The sequence below is a fragment of the Agelaius phoeniceus genome, chromosome 37 (genome assembly GCF_051311805.1).
Source record: "Agelaius phoeniceus isolate bAgePho1 chromosome 37, bAgePho1.hap1, whole genome shotgun sequence".
In the NCBI taxonomy this organism is placed as follows: domain Eukaryota; kingdom Metazoa; phylum Chordata; class Aves; order Passeriformes; family Icteridae; genus Agelaius; species Agelaius phoeniceus.
Window position 1 is genome coordinate 1846303 of NC_135302.1, and position 25405 is coordinate 1871707.

Here is a 25405-nt window from a genome sequence, read left to right on the forward strand (position 1 = left end):
TTAAAGAATGAAAAATTAAACAATAAAAAATTAGATAAAGAAATATTAAACAATGAAATATTAAAAAGTGAATTAATAAACAATGAAATAATAAACAATGAAAAATTAAAAAATGAAATATTAAACAATGAAATATTAAACACAAAATATTAAAAAACGAATTAATCAATAATGAAATATTAAACAATGAAATATTAAACAATAAATAATAAAGAAATATTAAAATGAAAAATTAAACAATGAAGAATTAAATAATGAAATATTAAACAATGAAATATTAAGAAATGAATTAATAAATAATGAAATATTAAAACAAATTATGCAACATTAAAAATGAAATATTAAAACCTGAAATATTAAACAATGAATTAATAATTAATGAGATAATAAAGAATGAAAAATTAAGGAAATATTTAAAAATGAATTAATAAATAATGAATATTTTGATATATTAAACAATGAAATATTAAATAATGGAATATTAAACAATGAAATTTTTGATCAGCCCTTCTGAAAGGTGGAGCCGAGATTCTCAAACAGCGCCACCATCACCGTCCCAGACTGGCCAAAATAAAATGAAGTGAAATGAAATGAAATAAAATAAAATAAAATAAAATAAAATAAAATAAAAAGACTTCAAGAAATGGAAAAAAAATGCAAATGGCGGAAAGTGCGGATGCCGTAAAGCAAAACTGTCGTAAAAGGGGCCGTAAAGCGCGACTGTCGTAAAAGGGGCCGTAAAGCGCGGCTGCCGTAAAATGGCCGTAAAGCAAAACTGTCGCAAACGGGGCCGTAAAGCGCGACTGTCGCAAAAGGGGTCGTAAAGCGAGACTGTCACAAAACTGCCGTAAAGCAAAACTGTCGCGAACGGGGCCGTAAAGCGCGACTGTCGTAAAAGGTGCCGTAAAGCGCGACTGTCGTAAAAGCGGCCGTAAAGTGACACTGTCGCAAAAGGTGCCGTAAAGCGCGACTGTCGTAAAACAGCCGTAAAGTGCGACTGCCGTAAAAGCAGCCGTAAAGCGCGTCTGGCGCAAAACTGCCGTAAAGCGCGACTGTCGCAAAAGGGGCCGTAAACCGCGGATGTCGCAAAAGGTGTCGTAAAGCGCGGGTGTCGCAAAAGTGTTGTAAACCGCGGATGTCGTAAAGGCGGCTGTAAAGCGCGACTATCACAAAACTGCCGTGAATTTTGACTGTCGTAAAAGGAGCCCCATTCAGCAGAGCCTTTGGACCCGGGTGTTTCAAGCGCTTTATTGGCCTCTCCTGCCGTGCCGTGGCTGCCGCGGGGCTGCTCCCAGCCCTCAGGCGCTGCTTGAGCTCCGTTTGCTGCACGGGCAGTGCCCGCAGCCGCTGCCCCGCCCCTCCCGCGAGCTCCGCCCCTCGCCGCTGCCGCGAGTCTGCAGCGGGACCCGCCCCTTTGTCCCCTTGGCACCGCGCGGCTCCCGTAGCCGCGGCCCCGCCCCCTCCTCCCCTCTCCCCTTGGCACCGCGCGGCTTCCGTAGCCGCGGCCCCGCCCCTTTCTCCTTTTGGCACCGCGCGGCTCCCGTACCTGCGGCCCCGCCCATTTCTCCTTTTGGCCCCGCGTGGCTCCCGTAGCCGCGGCCCCGCCCCCTCCCGCCGCCGCCGCTTTTCCCCCGTTCCTCGCCGAGTGCGGGCCGCTCCTCCCGCCCCCCCCCGTCCCCTTTGCCGACCCAGCGGGGTCGGTGCTGCCCCCGGTCCCGCCGCTGCTGCTGCGTCTTTGCCGTTCCCTGCGGCTCCCGGCTCTGCGGTGCCGAGCGCGCCTGGCGCGGCCGCGCTGCCACCCCCCAAACCCCGGCGTTCCGAGCTGCCCACGGTTCACCCCCTCCCTGCCGCCGTTCCGGCGCCATCCCCCGCTCCCGGCACAGCACCGGCGGCCGCGGCTTCTCCGCTGCCGCCGCCGCTCCAGCCCAGCCTCCCGGCGGCGCCGCCCCAGCTCCCGGGGGCCGCACGCCGCGCTCCAGCCGCCGGACCGGCCCGCCGCAGCCCGCCATGGCCGCCCCGCCGCCCCTCTCGCCTCCCGCCACCCCGCTGGGATCATCTCCCGCTGCCGAAGCCGCTCCGCCGCCGCCCGCGGTCGCTTCCCCGCTCCCGCCGCCACCGCCGCATGGCGGGGCGGAGCCGCGCCTTCCCCAGCGCGGCTCCCGCTTCAGAGCCGCCTCCCGCAACCGCGGCGTTCCCTTCCACGGCCGCGGCCCCGGCTCCCGTCCCCGCAGCTCCGCCGCCTCCCGCACCCCCCTTCCGGCCGTGCCCGCCCGCCGCCATCACGGCTCCCTCACGCCGCCTCAGCGACGCGCGCATGCGCAGCTGCTACGACCGCGGCACCAGCGAGATCCCTCCGCGCCGCTTCCGGGATCAGCCGCGCGCATGCGCAGTTCTGTCTGCGCGGCCCCGCCGCCGCCATGTTCCCCCCCCTCCCTCATTGCAGCCCAGTCCCGGTTCCGGGGCGCTCCGTGCCGCTGTCCCGGCCACGGCCGCCATCCCCGTGCCCGGGCACGCCGCTTCCGCCGCCACCGGGTCCGGACGCGGCGCCACAGCGGCGGAAACGGCGGCGCTTCGCGCGTATCCTTCCGCGCCTCTGCCGCTGCCGGGGCTTGAGGAGCCGGGCACGGACGCGTCACCGAGAGATCCCTCCGCGGCGCGGGGCGCTGCACAGCCCACACCTGATATCCCTCCGCGTGTTCGGCTTACGCGCTCCCAGCAATGAGTGGGACTACTTTCCACCCACGAATTCCCACCAAAATTCCCCAAAAATCGGTCCCAAACTCCCCAAAATCGGCCCCAAACTCCCCCAAAATTGCCTTCAAACCCTTCCAAAAATTGCCCCAATTTTGCCCCAAAATTTTCCCACCAAAATCGGCCCCAAACTCCCCCAAAATTTGCCCCCAAAATTCTCCCAAAATTGTCTTCAAATTCTCCCAAAAATTGCCCCAATTTTGCCCCAAAATTTCCCCCCAAAATCGGCCCCAACCTCCCCCAAAATTTGCCCCCAAAATTCTCCCAAAATTGTCTTCAAATTCTCCCAAAAATTGCCCCAATTTTGCCCCAAAATTCCCCAAAATTTGCCCCTCAAAATTGGCCCCAAACTCCCCCAAAATTTGCCCCCAAAATTGTCTTCAAACCCTTCCAAAAATTGCCTTAATTTGCCCCTAAATTCCCCAAAAAATTTCCCCTCAAAATCGGCCCCAAACTCCCCCAAAATTTGCCCCAAATTTCTCCCAAAATTGTCTTCAAACCCTCCCAAAAAATGCCCCAAAATTTTCCCCTCAAAATCGGCCCCAAACTCCCCCAAAATTGTCCCAAAATTCCCCCAAATTTTTCCGTCAAAATCGGCCCCAAACTCCCCAAAATTTTCTTCAAATTCTCCCACAAATTGCCCCAAATTTGCGCGAAAATTCCCCATAATTTTCCCCTCAAAATCAGCCAAAATTTTCCCCTCAAAATCGGCCAAAGTCCCCCAAAAATTGCCCCCAAATTTCTCCCCCAAAATTGTCTTCAAATTCTCACAAAAAATTGCCCCAAATTTGCCCCAAAATTCCTCAAAATTTTCCCCCCAAAATCAGCCCCAAACTCCCCTCAAATTCCCCCCAAATTGTCTTGAAATTCTCCCAAAAATTGCCCCAAATTTTCCCCCAGTCCCCAAAATCAACATGAAGTTCACCCAAATTCACCCAAATTTCCCCAAAATTGGTGAGGTTCAGGTGAGGATTCCAGGTGTTCCTGAGCTGAGGGGGTTGGAACCCCCCAAAATTCACACCTGAGGGGGTTTGGGATTCCCAAAATTCACACCTGTCACACCTGGGGGGTTTGGGGACACCTGAGATTCACACCTGGAGAACAAGAACCTCCCAAAATTCACACCTGGAGGGGTTTGGGATTCCCAAAATTCACACCTGGGGGGGTTTGGGAACACCTGAGATTCGCACCTGTCACACCTGGAGGGGGATGTTGGGGACCCCAAAATTCACACCTGGAGGCTCCAGACGCCATTTTTTAAAATTTATTCACCTGCCAGAAAGGGGGGAGGGGCCAGGTGAGGATTCCAGGTGAGAAATTCCAGGTGAGAAATTCCAGGTGAGGTTCAGATAAAAGATTCAGGTGAGGGATGCCAGGTGAGAGTGGCCAGGTAAGGTTCAGGTGAGGATTCCAGGTGAGAGGTTCCAGGTGCCAGGTGAGTCCCACCAGGTGAGCTCCAGGTGAGTCCCAGGCTCCAGGTGAGCTCAGGGGGCGTCGTCCATCAGCTGCAGCTCCTCCCCCTCGCCAGGTGAGGCCCTCCTGGGCAGGTAAATGGCGCCGGGGGCCCTCAGGGCGTCCAGGTGAGCTGGGGACACACCTGGGGTCACCTGGGGTCACCTCGGGTCACACCTGGGGACACCTGGGGGACACCTGGGGGACACCTGGGACACACCTGGGACACACCTGGGGACACCTGGGACACACCTGGGGACACCTGGGGACACACCTGGGGTCACCTGGGACACACCTGGGACACACCTGAGGTCACCTGGGGACACCTGGGACACACCTGGGGGACACCTGGGACTCACCTGGGACACACCTGGGACTCACCTGGGACACACCTGGCCCGCAAGGTGAGCCAGAGCAGGGCCCCGCCCAGTGACGTCAGCAGCACCAGCAGCGCCACCAGGTAGGAGCAGGTGGGGGCCGCACCTGGGGGACAGGTGAGGGGCGCGGGGGAGGCGTCACACCTGGGCTCACCTGTCCTTACCTGTTCCTACCTGTCCCAGCCTTCACGCCTGTCTGGCCTTCACCTGTCTCACCTGTTCTGGCTCTTCTCACCTGTCCCACCCTTCACACCTGTCCCACCTTTCTCATCTGGACTCACCTGTCCTTACCTGCCTTCACCTGTCCCACCTGTCCTCAATCTTCACACCTGTCCTGGCTCCACCCTTCTCACCTGTACTCACCTGTCCTTACCTGTCCTTACCTGTCCCACCTTTCTCACCTGTGCCACCTTCACCTGTCCCACCTGTCCTGGCTCCTCCCTTCTCACCTGTCTCACCTTTACCTGTCTCACCTGTCCTGGTTTAACCTTGCACACCTGTCCCACCTGTCCCTGTTTCCCTTTCTCACCTGTCCGGCACCTTTAGCCCCTCCCCCCTCACACCTTTAGCCCCTCCCCCCTCACACCTGCAGCCCCTCCCCCCTCACCTTTAGCCCCTCCCCCTTCACCTTTAGCCCCTCCCCCCTCACCTTTAGCCCCTCCCTCCTCACACCTGCAGCCCCTCCCCCACACCTGTCCCTCACCTGAAGCTCCTCCCCCTCACATTTGGAGCCCCTCCCCCTCCCATTTAGCCCCTCCCCCTCCCATTTAGCCCCTCCCCCCACCCCGTTGTCCCCTCCCCCTCACCTGAGGCTCACCTGGAGCCCCTCCCCCACACCTGTCCCTCACCTCTGGCCCCTCCCCCCCACATTGGGAGCCCCTCCCCCTCCACTTTAGCCCCTCCCCCTCACCTTTAGCCCCCCCTTTGGAGCCCCTCCCCCTCACCTTTAGCCCCTCCCCCTCACCTTTGGCCCCTCCCCCACACCAATCCCTCACCTGAAGCTCCTCCCCCCAACACCTTTGGCCCCTCCCCCTCCCCTTTAGCCCCTCCCCTTTAGCCCCTCCCCCCCCCCATTCTCACCTTTGGGCATCTCACACCTGAGCTCCGCCGGGGCCCCACCTGCGCAGGTGCTCGGCCCCGCCCCCTCCTGCAGGCACTCCTCCAGGTGCGCCTCGGATCCGTCACAGGTGAGCCCCGACAGGTAAAGCGGCCCCGGCTGGGCCAGGTGAGGCTCGGGGGCCGCCAGGTGAGGCTCGGGGGCCGCCAGGTGAGGCCCCGCAGGTGCGCTGAGGGCGGGGCCGCAGCCCAGCTGCCGGCACAGCACCTGCGCCTCGGGCAGCCCCCAGGTGAGGCCGCACACCTGCAGCCAGGTGCGGTTCAGCAGCACCTGCACCTGCCCCGAGCAGGGCCCGGCCCCGCCCCGCAGCCGCACCTGGGGGGGATCCGCACCTGGGGGGGGGAGATGGGGACAGGTGGGGGCGCCTGGGGGCACCTGGGGGCACCTGGGCACACCTGGGCTCCTCACCCCATCTACATTACCTGAGCCCACCTGAGCCCCCCCCAGTGCTCACCTGGCCCCGCCCCTCACCTGGGCACACCTGTGTCCCCCCAGGTGCTCACCTGTCCCCCTGTACCTATCCCAGGTGCTCACCTGTGCACACCTGTCCCTCACCGCACACACCTGTCCCTCACCTGTGCACACCTGTCCCTCACCTGTCCCAGGTGCTCACACCTGTCCCTCACCTGTCCCTCACCTGTCCCAGGTGCGCACACCTGTCCCCTCACCTGCGCACACCTGTCCCCTCACCTGTCCCTCACCTGCGCACACCTGTCCCGTCACCTGTGCTCACCTGTGCACACCTGTCCCCCACTGTCCCTCACCTGCGCACACCTGCGCACACCTGTGCACACCTGTCCCTCACCTGCTCTCCTGTCCCTCAGGTGCTCACCTGTCCCTCACCTGTCCCAGGTGCTCACCTGTCCCTCACCTGCGCACACCTGTCCCTCACCTGTCCCCCACTGTCCCTCACCTGTCCCAGGTGTGCTCACCTGTCCCTCACCTGTCCCCCACCTGTGCACACCTGTCCCAGGTGCACACCTGTCCCTCACCTGCTCACCTGCGCACACCTGTCCCTCACCTGTTCCAAGTGTGCTCACCTGTCCCTCACCTGCGCACACCTGTCCCCAGGTGCTCACCTGCACACCTGTTTCAGGTGCCCACACCTGTCCCTCACCTGTCCCTCACCTGCGCACACCTGTCCCTCAGGTGCTCACCTGTCCCTCACCTGTCCCCTCACCTGCGCACACCTGTCCCTCACCTGTCCCTCACCTGTCCCTCACCTGCGCACACCTGTCCCTCACCTGTCCCTCACCTGTCCCTCACCTGCACACACCTGTCCCTCACCTGTCCCTCACCTGTCCCCTCACCTGTCCCCTCACCTGCACACACCTGTCCCTCACCTGTCCCCTCACCTGCGCACACGGCCGCCGCGTCCTCCTCGTGCCCGCAGCCGCCGCCGCTCTCCGCCCAGGGCCGCCTCTCGCACCTGTCCAAGGTGAGCTCCTCACCTGTGCAGCGCACCTGGCCCGGCCACACGGGGCCCTGCCGGGGCCCGAAGCGCCCGCCCGGGGGCGTGGCCAGGGCGGGGCCGCAGCGCACCTGGCGGCAGGTGACGCGCGCGGCCGCCAGGTCCCAGGCGCGGCCGCAGAGCGAGCCCCACCTGCCCAGGTGCAGCAGCTCCACCCGCCCCGCGCACCTGTGCGGGCCCCCGGCCAGGCGCACCTGGGAGGGCGGGGCCGGGGCGGGAACGGGCGGGGCAGGTGAGGGCGACGGGGGAGGGGCTGCGGGGAGACAGGTGAGAGACGGGTGAGGAGTGGGCAGGTGAGGGATGGGCAGGTGAGGGACGGGTGAGAGGGGGACAGGTGAGAGGGGGACAGGTGAGGGATGGGCAGGTGAGGGACAGGTGAGGGCATGAACAGGTGTGGGATGGACAGGTGAGGGATGGGCAGGTGAGGGGGGGACAGGTGAGAGACAGGTGAGGGATGGACAGGTGTGGGACAGGTGTGGGACAGGTGAGCAATGGACAGGTGAGGGACAGGTGAGGGGATGGACAGGTGACAGGTGAGGGACAGGTGAGAGGGGGACAGGTGAGGGATGGACAGGTGAGGGATGGACAGGTGTGGGACAGGTGATGGACAGGTGAGAGGGGGACAGGTGAGCGCCTGGGACAGGTGAGAGGGGGACAGGTGAGGGACAGGTGAGGGAGGGACAGGTGAGGGACAGGTGAGAGACAGGTGAGGGATGGACAGGTGAGCACCTGGGACAGGTGAGGGATGGGACAGGTGAGGGACGGGTGAGGTGAGGGATGGACAGGTGAGAGGGGGACAGGTGTGGGACAGGTGAGGGCATGAACAGGTGTGGGATGGACAGGTGAGCACCTGGGACAGGTGAGGGATGGGACAGGTGTGGGACAGGTGAGGTGAGGGATGGACAGGTGAGAGGGGGACAGGTGTGGGACAGGTGAGTGAATGCACAGGTGACAGGTGAGGGAGGTACAGGTGGGGTGAGGGACAGGTGAGGGACAGGTAAGGGATGGACAGATGAGAGTGACAGGTGTGGGACAGGTGAGAGGGGGACAGATGAGGGATGGACAGGTGTGGGACAAGTGAGCACCTGGGACAGGTGAGGGATGGACAGGTGAGTACCTGGGACAGGTGTGGGACAGGTGAGTGAATGCACAGGTGACAGGTGAGGGACGGACAGGTGAGGGTGTGGGTGGGGCTACAGGGGCAAGGGGATGGGTGGCGCCAGGTGAGGATGGAGGACAGGTGCAGGCAGGTAAGGGACACCTCACAGCAGAGCCGTGCCCCACCCCCTCACCTGAGCACACCTGTCCCTGCTCACCTGAGCACACCTGCACACACCTGTCCCTGCTCACCTGTCCCTATCTGTGCCCACCTGTCCCTGCTCACCTGAGCTCACCTGTCCGTACCCACCCTCACCTGTTCTCACCTGTCCCTGCCCACCTGTCTGTACCTGTGCCCCCCTGCCCATGCTCACCTGTCCTCACCTGTCCCTGCTCACCTGTCCCTGCTCACCTGTCCTCACCTGTCCATGCCCACCTGTCCCCCCCACCCTCACCTGTCCATGCTCACCTGTCCATACCCGACCCCACCTGTCCCCCCCACCCTCACCTGTCCGTTCTCACCTGTCCATACCTATTCTGACTGTTCTCACCTGCCCTCACCTGTCCATTCTCACCCGCCCTCACCTGTCCGTGCTCACCTGTCCATACCTATTCTGACTGTGCTCACCTGCCCTCACCTGTCCCCATTGTCCCCACCTGTCCATGCTCACCTGTCCGTGCTCACCTGTTCTCACCTGCCTGTGCCTACCTGTCCCCCCTGCCCTCACCTGTCTGTGTTCACCTGTCCCCATTGTCCCCACCTGTCCATGCTCACCTGTCCATACCTGTCCCCACCTGTCCCCTCCTGCCCTCACCTTTCCATGCTCACCTGTTCTCACCTGTCTGTGCTCACCTGTCCCCATTGTCCCCACCTGTCCCCCCTGCCCTCACCTGTCCGTGCTCACCTGTCTCCACTGTCCCCCCCGCCATCACCTGTCCATGCTCACCTGTTCCCCCCGCCCTCACCTGTCCATGCTCACCTGTCCCCACCTGTCTCCCCCCCTCACCTGTCCGTGCTCACCTGCGCACTCCACGCCCGCGTCGCGCTGGTGCCCGCAGGTGTTGTTGCCCCAGGGGGGGGCGGGGCACTGCCCCAGGTGCCGCTCGCTGCCCGCGCAGGTGAGGTCACTGAGCCACACCTGCCCCGAGCCCCGCCCGAACCGCGCCCCGCCCGGCGCCGACAGGGCCCGCCCACAGCCCACCTGGCGGCACACCACCTGCGGGACAGGTAACACACCTGAGAGACCCTAAACACACCTGGGGGACAGGTAAACACACCTGAGAGACATTGAACACACCTGAGTGACCCTAAATACACCTGGCGGCACACCACCTGCGGGACAGGTAACACACCTGAGAGACATTAAACACACCTGTGGGACAGGTAAATACACCTGTGTGAGATACACACAGCCCACCTGGCGGCACACCACCTGCGGGACAGGTAAATGCACCTGAGAGACCCTAAATACACCTGGGGGACAGGTAAACACACCTGAGTGACCCTAAATACACCTGGCGGCACACCACCTGCGGGACAGGTAACACACCTGGGTGAGATACACACAGCCCACCTGCGGGACAGGTAACACACCTGAGTGACAGGTAAATACACCTGGGGGACAGGTAACTACACCTGAGTGAGATACACACAGCCCACCTGGCGGCACACCACCTGCGGGACAGGTAACACACCTGGGTGACATTGAACACACCTGGGGGACAGGTAACACACCTGAGAGACCCTAAATACACCTGGCGGCACACCACCTGTGGGACAGGTAACACACCTGAGTGACATTGAACACACCTGGGGGACAGGTAACTACACCTGAGTGAGATACACACAGCCCACCTGGCGGCACACCACCTGCGGGACAGGTAAATACACCTGAGAGACATTGAACACACCTGGGGGACAGGTAACACACCTGAGAGACAGGTAACTACACCTGTGTGAGATACACACAGCCCACCTGGCGGCACACCACCTGCGGGACAGGTAACACACCTGAGAGACCCTAAACACACCTGAGAGACCCTAAATACACCTGCGGGACAGGTAAATACACCTGGGTGAGCTACAAACACACCTGGGACAGGTAACACACCTGAGTCACCTTAAACACACCTGGATACAGGTAAATACACCTGTGTGACCCTAAATACACCTGGCGGCACACCACCTGCGGGACAGGTAAATACACCTGGGTGACCCTAAACACACCTGGGGGACAGGTAAACACACCTGAGTGACCCTAAATACACCTGTGTGAGATACACACAGCCCACCTGGCGGCACACCACCTGCGGGACAGGTAACACACCTGGGTGAGATACACACACACCTGGGGGACAGGTAAATACACCTGAGTGAGCTGCACACACACACCTGGGTGGCACAGCACCTGGGGGACAGGTAACACACCTGGGTGACCCTAAACACACCTGGGACAGGTAACACACCTGAGTGACCTTAAACAAATCTGGGGGACAGATAAATACACCTGAGGGAGCAGGTAAATACACCTGGGTGAGATACAAACACACCTGGGGGCAGGTAATGACACCTGAGTCACCTTAAACACACCTGGGGCAGGTAACGCACCTGCCTGAGCTGCAAACGCACCTGAGTGACCTCAAACGCACCTGAGGGACACCAGGGACTCACCTGAACTCACCTGTCCCCACCTGTGCTCACCTGTCCGTGTCCCCCCCCCCCCGTGCTCACCTGGGCATCTCTCAGGCCCCACCCCCGTGCTCACCTGTCCTTCCCCCCTGTGCTCACCTGTCCCCCACCTGTCCCCCCCATGCTCACCTGTTCCCCCCCCACCTCACCTGTCCCACCTGTGCTCACCTGGGCGTTGCTCAGGCCCCACCTACCACCTCACCTGTCCCACCTGCCCTCACCTGTCCCCACCTGTCCTCACCTGTCCCCCCCCCATGCTCACCTGTCCCACCTGTGCTCACCTGGGCATCTCTCAGGCCCCACCCCCATGCTCACCTGCCCTCACCTGTCCCCCCCCGTGCTCACCTGGGCGTCGCTCAGGTCCCAGCCGCGGTCGCAGACGCTGCCCCAGCGCCCCTCGTGCAGCACCTCCACCCTACCTGCGCACAGGTGAGGCCCGGCCGCCAGCCGCACCGCACCTGAGCCGGGCTCACCTGCGGGGACACAGACAGGTGAGGGAACGGCCACAGGTGAGGCTCACCTGGGCTGGGGGTACCTGGGAGACATGGACAGGTGAAGGACGGGGACAGGTGAGGGACAGGGACAGGTGAGGGAGCGGCCACAGGTGAGGGACAGGGACAGGTGAGGCTCACCTGGGCTGGGGTTACCTGTGGGACAGGTGAGGGACAGGGACAGGTGAGGCTCACCTGGGCTGGGGTTACCTGTGGGACAGGTGAGGCTCGCGTTGCAGGAGCTCCCACATCACCTGCGCATGGCTCACCTGAGCAGACACCTGTGCTCACCTGTGCTCACCTCACCCATGCACACCTGTCCGTATCACACCTGTGCACACCTGTGCACACCTGTATGTGCTCACCTGTCCATATCTCACCTGTCCCTGCTCACCTGCGCAAACCTCTCTCACCTGTCCATATCACACCTGTGCACACCTGTATGTGCTCACCTGTGCACACCACACCCATGCACACCTGTCCGTGGCTCAGCTGTGCCTGCTCACCTGTGCACACCTGTGCACACCTGTGCACACCTCACCCATGCACACCTGTCCATATCACACCTGTGCACACCTGTATGTGCTCACCTGTCCCTGCTCACCTGTGCACACCTGCACATACCTGTCCGTGTCTCACCTGTGCGCACCTGTCCTGTCTCACCTGTCCTGTGTCACCTGTGCACACCTGCACACACACCTGTCCATGTCTTGTCTCACCTGTCTCACCTGTCCCTGTTTCACCTGCACACACACCTGTCCATATCACACCTGTGCTCACTCACCTGCCCACACCACACCTGCATCCTCCCCGTGGTGGCAGTTGTGCTGCCCCAGGTGTATCTCACCTGTCCGTGCCTCACCTGTCTCACCTGTGCTCACCTGTCCCTGTCTCACCTGTGCACACCTGTGCTCACTCACCTGCACACACCACACCTGCATCCTCCCTGTGGTGGCAGTTGTGCTCCCCTGAGGTGTATCTCACCTGTCTCACCTGTCCATATCTCACCTGTCCATATCACACCTGCACGCACACCTGTCCATATCTCACCTATGCTCACCTGTCCCTGTCTCACCTGCACACACCTGTCCGTGTCTCACCTGCGCAGATGACACCTGTGTCCTCCCCGTGGTGGCAGTTGTGCTCACCTGTCCCTATCTCACCTGTGCACACCTGTCCGTGCTCACCTGTCCATGTCTCACCTGCACAGATCACACCTGCGTCCTCCCCATGGTGGCAGTTGTGCTCACCCCCAGGTGTATCTCACCTGTCTCACCTGCACACACCTGTCCCTGTGCTCACCTGTCCATGTCTCACCTGCGCAGATCACACCTGCGTCCTCCCCGTGGTGGCAGTTGTGCTGCCCCAGGTGTATCACACCGTCCATGTCTCACCTGTGCACACCTGTCCATATCTCACCTGCACACACCTGTCCATATCTCACCTGCGCAGATCACACCTGTCCGTGCTCACCTGTCCATGTCTCACCTGCGCAGATCACACCTGCGTCCTCCCCGTGGTGGCAGTTGTGCTGCCCCCAGGTGTGTCTCACCTGTCCATATCACACCTGTCCATGTCTCACCTGTGCAGATCACACCTGCGTCCTCCCCATGGTGGCAGTTGTGCTCACCTGTCCCTATCTCACCTGTGCACACCTGTCCGTGTCTCACCTGTCCATATCTCACCTGCACAGATCACACCTGCGTCCTCCCCGTGGTGGCAGTTGTGCTCTCCCCACGGGCGGTGCCCGCACCTGAAGAAGTCGAGCTCCTCCCCCGTGCAGGTGACGTCGTCGAGCCAGATGGGCCCCTCCCCCCGGCCGTACCTGGCCGCACCTGGCGCCTCCAGGGCGGGGCCGCAGCCCAGGTGAGCGCAGAGCACCTGGGCCTGGCGCAGGCCCCAGGCGTCGTCGCAGACGGAGCCCCACAGGTGCGCCCGCAGCACCTCCACCCGCCCCGCGCACCTGTCGGGCGCACCTGAGAGACGCAGCCGGGGCGGGGCCGGCACCGACGACTCTGCGGGGACACGGAGGGGGGGGCACCTGAGGGAGGCACCTGGGCACAGGTGAGGGGGTCAGGGGCACCTGGGGGTTACCTGGGGGCACCTGGGCACAGGTGAGGGGGTCAGGGGCACCTGAGGGAGGCACCTGGGCACAGGTGAGGGGGTCAGGGGCACCTGAGGGAGGCACCTGGGCACAGGTGAGGGGGTCAGGGGCACCTGGGGGAGTTACCTGGGGGCACCTGAGGGAGGCACCTGGGGGCACCTGGGGGCAGGTGTGGGGCAGGTGAGGGGGTCAGGGTTACCTGGGGGCACCTGGGGGAGTTACCTGGGCACAGGTGTGGGACAGGTGTGTGGGGTCAGGGTTACCTGGGGGTTACCTGGGCACAGGTGAGGGGTCAGGGGCACCTGGGGGCGGCACCTGGGCACAGGTGAGGGGGTCAGGGGCACCTGAGGGCACCTGGGGACAGGTGAGGGGGTCAGGGGCACCTGGGCACAGGTGAGGGGCAGGTGAGGGGTCAGGGTTACCTGGGGGGGGTTACCTGGGGGAATTACCTGGGCACAGGTGAGGGGTCAGGGTTACCTGGGGACAGGTGAGGGGTCAGGGGCACCTGAGGGTGGCACCTGGGCACAGGTGAGGGGCAGGTGTGGGGTCAGGGTCACCTGGGGGCACCTGGGGGAGTTACCTGGGGGCACCTGGGCACAGGTGAGGGAATGAGAGGGACAGGTGAGGGGCAGGTGAGGGGGTCAGGGTTACCTGGGGACAGGTGAGGGACAGGTGTGGGGTCAGGGGCACCTGGGGGAGTTACCTGGGACAGGTGAGGGACAGGACAGGTGTTTGGGGGGGGCAGGGTTACCTGGGCACAGGTGAGGGGTCAAGGTTACTTGGGGGTTACCTGGGCACAGGTGAGTGACAGGTGAGGGGTCAGGGTTACCTGGGGGCTACCTGGGCACAGGTGAGGGACAGGACAGGTGTGGGGGGCAGGGTTACCTGGAGGGGGTCACCTGGGGGCTACCAGGGACAGGTGAGGGACAGGTGAGTGGGGGGGGCAGGGTTACCTGGGGGTCACCTGGGACAGGTGGGGGGGGCAGGGTTACCTGGGCACAGGTGTGGGACAGGTGTGGGACAGGACAGGTGAGGGACAGGTGAGGAGGTCAGGGTTACCTGGGCACAGGTGTGGGGTGTGGGACAGGTGAGGGGTTCTGGGTTACCTGGGCACAGGTGTGGCACAGCTCCCCTGCCCTCCCCCGCCCTCACCTGCGCAGGCGGCTCCGGCGTCCTCGGCGTGGTTGCACCTGTGCTGTCCCCAGGTGTGCCCGGCGCACTGGCCCAGGTGAGCCTCGCTGCCCTCGCACCTGAGCCCGTCCAGCCAGATGGGCCCCGCCCCCTCGCCGAACTGCGCCCCGCCCGGCGCCCAGAGGGCGGGGCCGCAGCGCACCTGGCGGCAGGTGACGCGCGCGGCCGCCAGGTCCCAGGTGTCGTCGCACACCGAGCCCCACCTGCCCGCGTGGAACACCTCGACGCGCCCCGCGCACCTGTGCGGGCCCCCGGCCAGGCGCACCTGGCCCTCCCGATAGGGCTCACCTGCGCACACGGCGGGGACAGGTGAGCGCACCTGGGCGCACAACGGGGCTCACCTGGGTGCTCAATGGAGCTCACCTGGGCACCCAATAGGGACAGGTGAGCTCACCTGGGCACACAAAGGGCTCACCTGAGCACCCAATGGGGACAGGTGAGCTCAGGTGGGCGCCCAATGGGGACAGGTGAGCTCACCTGGGGGTGTCAGGAGCTCACCTGAGGGTTCCGGGCTTGCACCTGGGGGCACACCTGGAACGCAGAATGCGGACAGGTGAGCTCACCTGGGCACGCCAAGGGCTCACCTGGGTGCCCAGCAGGGACAGGTGAGCTCAGGTGGGCGTGCCCAGGATTCACCTGGGCAGCCAATGGGGACAGGTGAGCTCACCTGGGCACCCAACGGGGCTCACCTGGGGGTGTCCGGTTCTTACCTGAGGGGTCTGGGGTCACACCTGAGGAACACAGAACAGGTGAGCTCACCTGGGCGCTGCAGCAGCAGCACCTGGGCACCCAATGGGGACAGGTGAGCTCAGGGGGGCGTGCCCAGGATTCACCTGGGCGCCCAATGGGGACAGGTGAGCTCACCTGGGGGTGTCAGGAACTCACCTGAGGGTTCCGGGCTTACACCTGGGGGCACACCTGGAACGCAGAACGGGGACAGGTGAGCTCAGGTTGGCGCCCAACAGGGACAGGTGAGCTCACCTGGGCACCCAATGGGGCTCACCTGGGCGCCCAATGGGGACAGGTGAGCGCACCTGGGGGTGTCAGGAGCTCACCTGTGGGCGCCATGTTCTCACCTGAGGGTTCCGGGGTGGCACCTGAGCCCAGCAGGGCCTCACCTGGGGGCACACCTGGAACGCGGAACGGGCACAGGTGAGCTCACCTGGGCACCCAATGGGGACTGGGGGCACCTGGGCAGGTGTTGAGGCCTCACCTGGGCAGGTGTGGCCATGGGGCCTGCGCAGGTGCTGAGCCCCACCCCCCTGGCCAGGTGTGCATGCACAGGTGCGCAATGGGTGTGGCCAGGTGTGCAATGGGTGTGGCCAGGTGTGCCCAGGTGTGCCCAGGTGTGCAATGGGTGTGCAATGGGTGTGGCCAGGTGTGGCCAGGTGTGCCCAGGTGTGCAATGGGTGTGGCCAGGTGTGCCCAGGTGCATCACCTGCACACAGCTGTGGCTGTCCCTGCTCACCTGTGCACACCTGTCCAGACTCACATGCCCGCACTCACCTGCACATAGCGCACCTGAGCACACCTGTCCCTGCTCACCTCAACTCACCTCTGCGCACCTGTCCATGCACATCTGTGCACACCTGGGCACACCTGGTCAGACTCACCTGTGGCACATCTGTGTAAATTTGTCCCTGCTCACCTGTGCACACCTGTTCAGATGCATCTGTGCTCACCTGTCCATACCTGAGCACACCTGTTCAGACTCACCTGTGCACACCTGTCCATGCTCACCTGTGCACACCTGGACTCATCTGTGCACACCTGTCCATGCTCACCTGTGCACACCTGGTCAGACTCACCTGTGCACACCTGGACTCATCTGGACTCACCTGGACTCACCTGGTCAGACTCACCTGAGCACACCTGTCCATGCACACCTGTGCACACCTGGACTCACCTGTGCTCACCTGTCCATGCACACCTGTGCACACCTGGACTCACCTGTGCTCACCTGTCCATGCACACCTGTGCACACCTGTATTCACCTGAACTCTACTGTCCATACCTGTGCACACCTGGTCAGACTCACCTGTGTACACCTGTCCATGCTCACCTATGCACACCTGGACTCACCTGGTCAGACTCACCTGGGCTCACCTGTGCACACCTGTCCATGCTCACCTGGGCACACCTGGACTCACCTGGTCAGAACTCACCTGGGCACACCTGTGCTCACCTGTGCACACCTGGACTCACCTGTGCACACCTGTCCATGCTCACCTGGGCACACCTGTATGGACTCACCTGAGCACAGCACACCTGTGGGAAAGAGAAAGGACAGGTGAGGTGGGGGAGGGGTGGGGAAAGGGACAGGTGAGCACAGGTGAGTCCAGGTGTGCCCAGGTGGGCACAGGTGAGGGACAGGTGAGTCCAGGTGAGCTCAGGTGGGCACAGGTGGGCATGGACAGGTGAGGGGGTTTGGGGGAATGGAAGGAGGGAGGGAAAACGGGGAAAAAAGAGGGAAAAGGGGAAAAAAATGGGGAAAGGGAGAAGAAAAATTGGGAAAATTTGGGGAAATCGGGGAAAATTTGAGGAAAATTGGGAGAAATTGGGAAAATGAGGGAAAAGGGAGAAGAAAATTGGGAAAATTGGGAAAATTTGGGGAAATCGAGGAAAATTGAGGAAAAGTGGGGAAAATTTGGGGAAATGTGGGGAAAAGGGAGGAGAAAGTTTGGGAAAATTGGGAAAATTTAGTGAAGAGAAGAAAATGTGGGAAAATCGGGAAATTTGGGGAAAAAAGGGGGGGAAATTGGGGTGAAAGTGGGAAAAAATTCGGGGAGAAATCATGGAAATTTGGGGAAAAGGAGGAGAAAATTTGGGGAAAATTGGGGGGGAAAAGGGAGGAGAAAAATTGGGGAAAAAGTGGGAAAAAATTGTGGGGAAATCTGGGAAAAAGGAGGTGAAAAATTGGGAAAAATTGGGGGAAAAATTTGAAAAAAAAAAGGGGGGAAATGGGAATGGGGGAAGCCAAGAATTTGGGGGAAAATCGGGAAAATTTGGGGAAAAGGAGGAGAAAATTTGGGAGAAATTGGGAGGAAAAATGGGGCAAAAAAAGGAGGGAAATGGGGAAAAATTTGGGGGAAAATTGGGGAAAAAATGGGAAAAAAGGGAGGGAAAATGGGGAAAATGTGGGAGAAGCGGGAAAAAGAAGGAGAAAAAAGGGAAAATGCAGGAAAATCGGGAAAAGTGGGGGAAGAGAGGAGAAAAATGGGGAAAATGGGGAAAACGAGGAAAAAATAGGGAAAAGTTGTGAAAATCGGGGAAAATGGGGAAAAGGAGGGAAAATTGGGAAAGTTTGGGGGAAAGGGGGAAAAAAGTGGGAATTTTTTGGAAATTTTGAAAAAATTGGGGCAAAAGGGGAAGGGGAAAATTGGGGAAAAATTAGGGAAAATGTGGAGAAAAAAGGAGAGGAAAAATGTGGGAAAATTGGGGGGAAATGGGGAAAAAAGGGGAAAATCTGAGGAATTTTGGGGAGAAAATCGAGGAAAAAGGGGGAAAATGGGGGAAGAGAGGAGAAAAATTGGGAAATTTTGGGGGAAAATTGAGGAAAAATGGGAAAAATGGGGGAATTAAAGAAGAAAATTGGGAAAAATCAGGAAAATTGGGGAAATGTGGGGAAAGGGGGAGAAAAATTGGGAAAAATAAAAGAAAATGGGGGAAAATGAGAAAAAAAGAAGAAAATGAGAAAACATTGGGGAAAATTGGGGGAAAATTGAAGGAAAAGGGGGAAAAGTGGGGGAAGGGAGGAGAAAAATTGGGAGAAATGAGGAAAATTTGGGAAAAATCGGGGAAAATTTTGGGGATAAAATCGAGGAAAAAGGCGGAAAGTGGGGGAAGGGAAGAGAAAAATGGGGAAAATTTGGGAAAATTTGGGAAAAAAATCGGGAAAATTTGGGGGAAAAGGGGGAGGGGGAATTGGGGAATTCTGGGAAATTCTGGGAATTTCGGGAATTCGGGATCCGGGAGGGGCCGAAGGTCGCGCGGGGGCCCCAAAATCGCGGAATTTGCCCCCAAAAATCGATCGGGAGCCAAGGGCGGGGGCGGGGCGGAATTCCCGGGAAAAATGGGCGGGAAAAGGGAAATTCCCGGAATTTGGAGAAGGGGAGGAGGGAGGGGAATGGGGGGGGGGGCAAAAAAAAGGGGAATTTTGGGAAAAAAAGAGAGAATTTTGGTGGTGGAAAAAAAAAAATGGAATTTTGGGATAAAATCCTCGAATTTTGGGGTCAAATCCTGAATTTTTTAAAAATAAAGTTCCCCAATTTTGGGATGAAATACGGATTTTTTTTGGAATAAAATCCCTGAATTTTGGCCCCAAATCCGGAATTTTTTTGGGGGGGAAAAAATTTCCCGAAATTTTTGAGATAAAATTCCTGAATTTTTGGGGATGGAATCACCCAATTTTGGGATAAAATCTCTGAATTTTTTTTTTGGGGGGGATAAATCCCCAATTTTGGAATAAAATTCCCAAATATTTTGGGATAAATCCCCCCAATTTTGGGATAAAATTCTCAAATTTTGGAGTAAAACCCCCGAATTTTTTTTGGGATAAATCCCCCCAATTTTGGGATAAAATTCCCGAATTTTTGGGTAAAGCCCCCAATTTTTGGAATAAAATTCCCAAATATTTTGGGATTAAATCCCCAAATTTTGGGCGCAAATCCCTAAATTTTTTGGGATAAATCCCTCCAATTTTGGGATAGAAGCTCTGAATTTTTTTGAATAAAATCCCCCAATTTTGGGGATGAAATCCCTACATTTTTTGGGATAAAATCCCCGAATTTTGGGATAAAATCCCCCAGTTTTTTTCGTAACCCCCCTCCCCGAAATTTGGGCATAAAATCCCTGATTTTTTTAGGATAAATCCCCCCAATTTTGGGCTAAAATCCCCCCGTTTTGGGCTAAAATCCCCGAATTTTTTGGGCTAGAATCCCCCAATTTTGGGGTAAAATCCCTGAAATTTTTGGGGTAAAATCCCCGAAATTTTTGGGCTAAAATCCCCCAGTTTTTTGGGCTAAAATCCCCCAATTTTGGGCTAAAATCCCCAAATTTTTTGGGCTAAAAATTCCCCCAATTTTGGGCTAAAATCCCCGAATTTTTTGGGCGAGAATCCCCCAATTTTGGGCTAAAATCCCCCAATTTTGGGGCTAAAAATCCCTCAATTTGGGGCTAAAATCCCCCAATTTTGGGCTAAAATCCCCCAATTTTGGGGCTAGAATCCCCCAATTTTGGGGTAAAATCCCCGAATTTTTTGGGCTAAAATCCCCGAATTTTTTGGGCGAGAATCCCCCAGGTTTGGGCTAAGCCCCGCCCCCCCCGATGACGTCACTCACCGCCCAGGTGCAGCAGCCCCAGGAGGCCCCAGGTGAGCCCCGCGAGCCCCCCCCGAGCACCTGGAGCCGCCATGGCCGCAGGTGAGCGCCGAGACCACGCCCCCAACTCCCCGAGACCCCGCCCCCAACTCCCCGAGACCCCGCCCCCAACTCCCCGAGACCCCGCCCACCTGACCCCTGCCACGTGACCCCGCCCCTCCATCGGGTGACCCCGCCCCTTTCCCCCCAAGTGACCCCGCCCCTCCTCTGTGACCCCGCCCCTCCCCGGGTGGCCCCGCCCCTCACTCCAGCTGACCCCGCCCCTTCTCCCACGTGACCCCGCCCCCTTGTCCTCTGCCCCCTCCGTGACTCCGCCCACCCCAGCTGACCCCGCCCCATTGCAGCCCCGCCTCTCCCCAGCTGACCCCACCCCTTCTCCAATGTGACCCCGCCCCTCTCCAGCTGACTCCGCCCCTCCCCTCATCTGACCCCGCCCCTCCCCCCCCCCTCATCTGACCCCGCCGTGACCCCGGGGGAGGGGCGGGGGGCGGGGTCTGACGGGGGGCGGGGCGCGGTTGCGTCAGAGCCTCAGCGGGAACGGAACAGAAACAGCTGAGAGGGGAAAGGGGGGAGAGAAAAAAACAGGTGAGGAACACCTGGGGACAGGTGAGGGACACCTGGGGAGGGACATGGGAACACCTGGGGGGGGACACCTGGGGACAGGTGAGGGACACCTGGGGGGACATGGGGACACCTGAGGGACACCTGGGACACACCTGGGGGGACATGGGACACCTGAGAGGGACAGGTGAGGGACACCTGGGGACACCTGGGTACACCTGGGACACCTGAGGGACACCTGGGGACAGGTGAGGGACACCTGGGGGCACCTGGACACACCTGGGGGGACATGGGGACACCTGGGGACACACCTGGGTACACCTGGGACACCTGAGGGACACCTGGGCACACCTGGGGGGACATTGGGGTACCTGGGGTCACCTGGGTGTGGGGACACACCTGGGGTTGGACACCTGGCTCAGGTGTGGTGGGGGGGATCCTAAACCATTGGGGGGACCCTCACCTGTCCCATCCCCCTTTACCTGTCCTGGTCCTCACCTGTCCCATCCCCCTTTACCTGTGCTCCAGCTCAGCCTCTCCTGAGACCCCACCTGAGCCCACCTGAGCCCACCTGAGCCCACCTGCCCTCACCTGCCATGAGGATTGGGGGCCCCGCTCACCTGGGGGCTCACCTGGGGCTGCTCCTGCACCTGTGGGGGCTCTGCGGTGAGTGGGGGAGGGGCTCAGGTGAGGGGGGAGGGGCTCAGGTGAGAGGGGGGAGGGGCTCAGGTGAGTGGGGGGAGGGGCTCAGGTGAGTGGGGGGAGGGGCTCAGGTGAGTGGGGGGCGGGGCTCAGGTGAGAGGGGGGAGGGGCTCAGGTGAGAGGGGGGAGGGGCTCAGGTGAGGGGGGGAGGGGCTCAGGTGAGGGGGGAGGGGCTCAGGTGAGGGGGAGGGGCTCAGGTGTGACCTCCTGGCTCCCCACACCTGAGGCTCTGGCGGCCTCACCTGGTGCCCAGGTGAGCTCACCTGTCCCTGTTGGGTGCCCAGGTGAGGCCCTGGAGTGCCCAGGTGAGCTCACCTGTCCCCGTTCCGCGTTCCAGGTGTGCCCCCAGGTGCAAGCCCGGAACCCTCAGGTGAGTTCCTGACACCCCCAGGTGAGCTCACCTGTCCCTGTTGGGTGCCCAGGTGAGCTCCATTGAGCACCCAGGTGAGCTCACCTGTCCCCATTGGGCACCCACCTGAGCTCACCTGTCCCCGTTCCGCGTTCCAGGTGTGCCCCCAGGTGCGAGCCAGGAACCCTCAGGTGAGCTCCTGACACCCCCAGGTGAGCTCACCTGTCCCCATTGGGCGCCCAGGTGAATCCCGGGCACGCCCACCTGAGCTCACCTGTGGCCATTGGGTGCCCAGGTGAGCCCCATTGGCTGCCCAGGTGCTGCTGCAGCGCCCAGGTGCGCTCACCTGTTCTCTGTTCCCCAGGTGCGACCCCAGACCCCTCAGGTAAGAACCGGACACCCCCAGGTGAGCCCCATTGGGCGCCCAGGTGACCTCACCTGTCCCTATTGGGTGCCCAAGTGAATCCTGGGCACGCCCACCTGAGCTCACCTGTCCCTGCTGGGCACCCAGGTGAGCTCACCTGTCCCTGCTGGGTGCCCACCTGAGCTCACCTGTCCCCATTGAGCACCCAGGTGAGCCCCATTGAGCGCCCAGGTGAGCTCACCTGTCCCCATGGTGCGCCCAGGTGCGCTCACCTGTCCCCGCCGTGTGCGCAGGTGAGCCCTATCGGGAGGGCCAGGTGCGCCTGGCCGGGGGCCCGCACAGGTGCGCGGGGCGCGTCGAGGTGTTCCACGCGGGCAGGTGGGGCTCGGTGTGCGACGACACCTGGGACCTGGCGGCCGCGCGCGTCACCTGCCGCCAGGTGCGCTGCGGCCCCGCCCTGCGCGCCCTGCCCGGCTCAGGTGAGTTCGGGCCAGGTGAGGGCCCCGTCTGGCTCGATGACGTCACCTGCGGAGGGTGGGAGGCGGAGCTGCGGAGCTGCCCCGCCCGCCCCTGGGGCCAGCACAACTGCCACCATGGGGAGGACGCAGGTGTGATCTGCGCAGGTGAGATATGGACAGGTGAGACAGGTGAGACACGGACAGGCGTGTGAGCAGGGACAGGTGTGTGCAGGTGTGCGCATGGATAGGTGTGTGCAGGTATGGACAGGTGTGTGCAGGTGAGCACGGACAGGTGAGAGCAGGGACAGGTGTGAGCACGGACAGGTGTGCGCAGTGCGCAGGTGAGCACAGACAGGTGTGCGCAGGTGTGGGCAGGTGTGACTGGACAGGTGTGCTCAGGTGTGCGCTGCACAGGTGAGACATGGACAGGTGAGCACAGACAGGTGTGTGCGGGTATGGACAGGTGTGAGCATTGACAGGTGTGTGCATGGACAGGTGTGTGCAGGTATGGACAGGTGTGTGCAGGTGTGCAGTGTGCAGGTGAGCACAGACAGGTGTGTGAGCATGGACAGGTGTGTGCAGGTGAGACATGGGCAGGTGTGTGCATGGACAGGTGTGAGCACGGACAGGTGAGACAGGTGTGCGCAGGTGTGTGCATGGACAGGTGTGTGCAGGTGAGGCACGGACAGGGACAGGAGAGCATGGACAGGTGTGAAGGTATGGACAGGTGTGTGCAGGTGTGCTCAGGTGTGCGCTGTGCAGGTGAGTGGAGTCAGGTGTGTGCAGGTGTGGACAGCTGTGACTGGACAGGTGAGACATGGGCAGGTGAGACTGCACAGGTGTGCTCAGGTGTGTGCAGGTATGGACAGGTGTGCTCAGGTGTGTGCAGGTATGGACAGGTGTGTGCATGGACAGGTGTGAGCACGGACAGGTGTGGACAGGTGTGCGCAGGTATGGACAGGTGTGTGCAGGTGAGCACGGACAGGTGAGCACGGACAGGTGAGTGCAGGTGTGTGCAGGTGAGCCTGCAGGTGAGGCATGGACAGATTTGAGCAGGTGTGTGCAGGTGAGCACGGACAGGTGTGTGCAGGTGTGCAGGTATGGACAGGTGTGTGCAGGTGTGGACAGGTGTGCTCAGGTGAGCATGCCCAGGTGCCCCCAGGTGCCCCCAGGTGTGCCCAGGTGTTCCCAGGTGTGCCCAGGTGTGCCACTCCCACCTTTCCCTCCCCCACAGGTGCTGATCCCCTGCTGCAGGAAACGCCACAGGTGCAGCCCCAGGTGCAGCCACAGGTGAATCCTCAGGTAACGGCACAGGTGCAACCTCAGGTGAATCCCCAGGTACAGCCCCAGGTGCAGCCACAGGTGCAGCCCCAGGTGCAGCCCCAGGTGGAGCCGCAGGTGCACGCCCAGGATCGGTTGAAGGTAAGGCCCTGGGTGTGCCCAGGTGCACCCAGATTCCCCTCAGGTGTGCCCCTACCTGTCCCCAGGTGTGTCCCCAGCTGACCCCAGCTGACCCCACCTGTCCCCAGGTGTGCCCAGATTCCCCTCAGGTGTCCCCACCTGTCCCCAGGTGCCCCCAGGTGTGTCCCCACCTGTCCCCAGCTGTCCCCACCTGTCCCCAGGTGCCCCCAGGTGTGCCCCCAGGTGTCCCCAGGTGACCCCAGGTGTGCCCCCAGGTGCGGTTGGTGAACGGCTCCTCCAGGTGCGTGGGCAGGGTGGAGGTGCTGCACAGGAACAGGTGGGGCTCGGTCTGCGACGACACCTGGGACATGGCGGACGCACAGGTGAGACCGGGGGGGGGCACCTGGGGACACACCTGGGGATGGGGACACACCTGGGACATGGCGGACGCACAGGTGAGACCAGGGACACACCTGGGACACACCTGGGGATGGGGACACACCTGGGGAAACACCTGGGGACACACCTGGGGATGGGGACACACCTGGGGCACACCTGGGGATAGGTGGGGCACACCTGGGGACACACCTGGGACAGGTGGGACACACCTGGGGACACACCTGGGACACACCTGGGACACACCTGGGACAGGTGGGACACACCTGGGGATGGGGACACACCTGGGACAGGTGGGGGTACCTGGGGACACACCTGGGACACACCTGGGGATAGGGAAACACCTGGGACATGGTGGATGCACAGGTGAGACCTGGGACACACCTGGGACACACCTGGGGCACACCTGGGACAGCTGGGACACACCTGGGGACACCTGGGGACACACCTGGGGACACACCTGGGACACACCTGGGACACACCTGGGACACCTGGGGACACACCTGGGGATGGGGCCACACCTGAGACACACCTGGGCTCACCTGGGACACACCTGGGGACATGTGGGACACACCTGAGACACACCTGGGGACACCTGAGACACACCTGGGACACACCTGTCCCCACCTGTCCCCACCTGTCCCCCCCCCGCCCAGTCTCACCTGTCCCCTCCCCCCCTCAGGTGATTTGCCGCTCCCTGGGCTGCGGCTCCGCCCTGGCCGCCCCTGGCCACGCCCACTTCGGGGAAGGGGCGGGGCCGATCTGGCTGGACGGGACGCACTGCACAGGTGAGGAGCTCACCTTGGCCAGGTGCGCCCTGCACACCTGGGGACAGCACGACTGCGGGCACGGCGAGGACGCCGGCGCCGTGTGCTCAGGTGAGACCGGGGGGACAGGTGAGGGGACAGGTGAGGGGACAGGTGAGACAGGGGACAGGTGAGGGAGGGGACAGGTGAGGGGACAGGGGGACAGGTGAGGGGACAGGTGAGGGCACAGCTCAGGTGTGCTCAGGTGAGACCAGGGACAGGTGAGGGCACAGGTGAGCCCTGGGACAG

General features: G+C 60.8%; 1 protein-coding gene across 1 annotated transcript; it reads right to left on the minus strand.

Annotated features, from left to right (window-relative positions):
• Positions 1–4235: 4235 nt before the first annotated feature.
• On the minus strand, positions 4236–20153 carry LOC143696669 (scavenger receptor cysteine-rich domain-containing group B protein-like). Its single transcript, XM_077193254.1, has 16 exons — positions 20081–20153; positions 16995–17009; positions 15797–15871; positions 15627–15659; positions 15452–15472; positions 15240–15272; positions 15136–15156; positions 14703–15029; positions 13541–13621; positions 13132–13461; positions 11301–11428; positions 9288–9483; positions 7053–7421; positions 5661–6029; positions 4585–4686; positions 4236–4336 (listed from the first exon to the last, which is right to left on the minus strand). The coding sequence occupies exons 1-16, from the start codon at positions 20151–20153 to the stop codon at positions 4236–4238; spliced, it is 2274 nt and encodes a 757-aa protein (XP_077049369.1).
• Positions 20154–25405: the final 5252 nt, after the last annotated feature.

Coding starts and splice junctions, on each gene's coding strand:
- LOC143696669 (XM_077193254.1), bottom strand. CDS start 20,153: ATGGCGGCTCCAGGTGCTCGGGGGGGGCTCGCGGGGCTCACCTGGGGC. Junction 13,622..14,702: donor CGCCGGAGCCGCCTGCGCAG/GTGAGGGCGGGG, acceptor TGCCTCCCTCAG/GTGCCCCTGACCCCCTCACC. Junction 7,422..9,287: donor CGCGGGCGTGGAGTGCGCAG/GTGAGCACGGAC, acceptor GTCTCCCCGCAG/CCCCTCCCCCGTCGCCCTCA.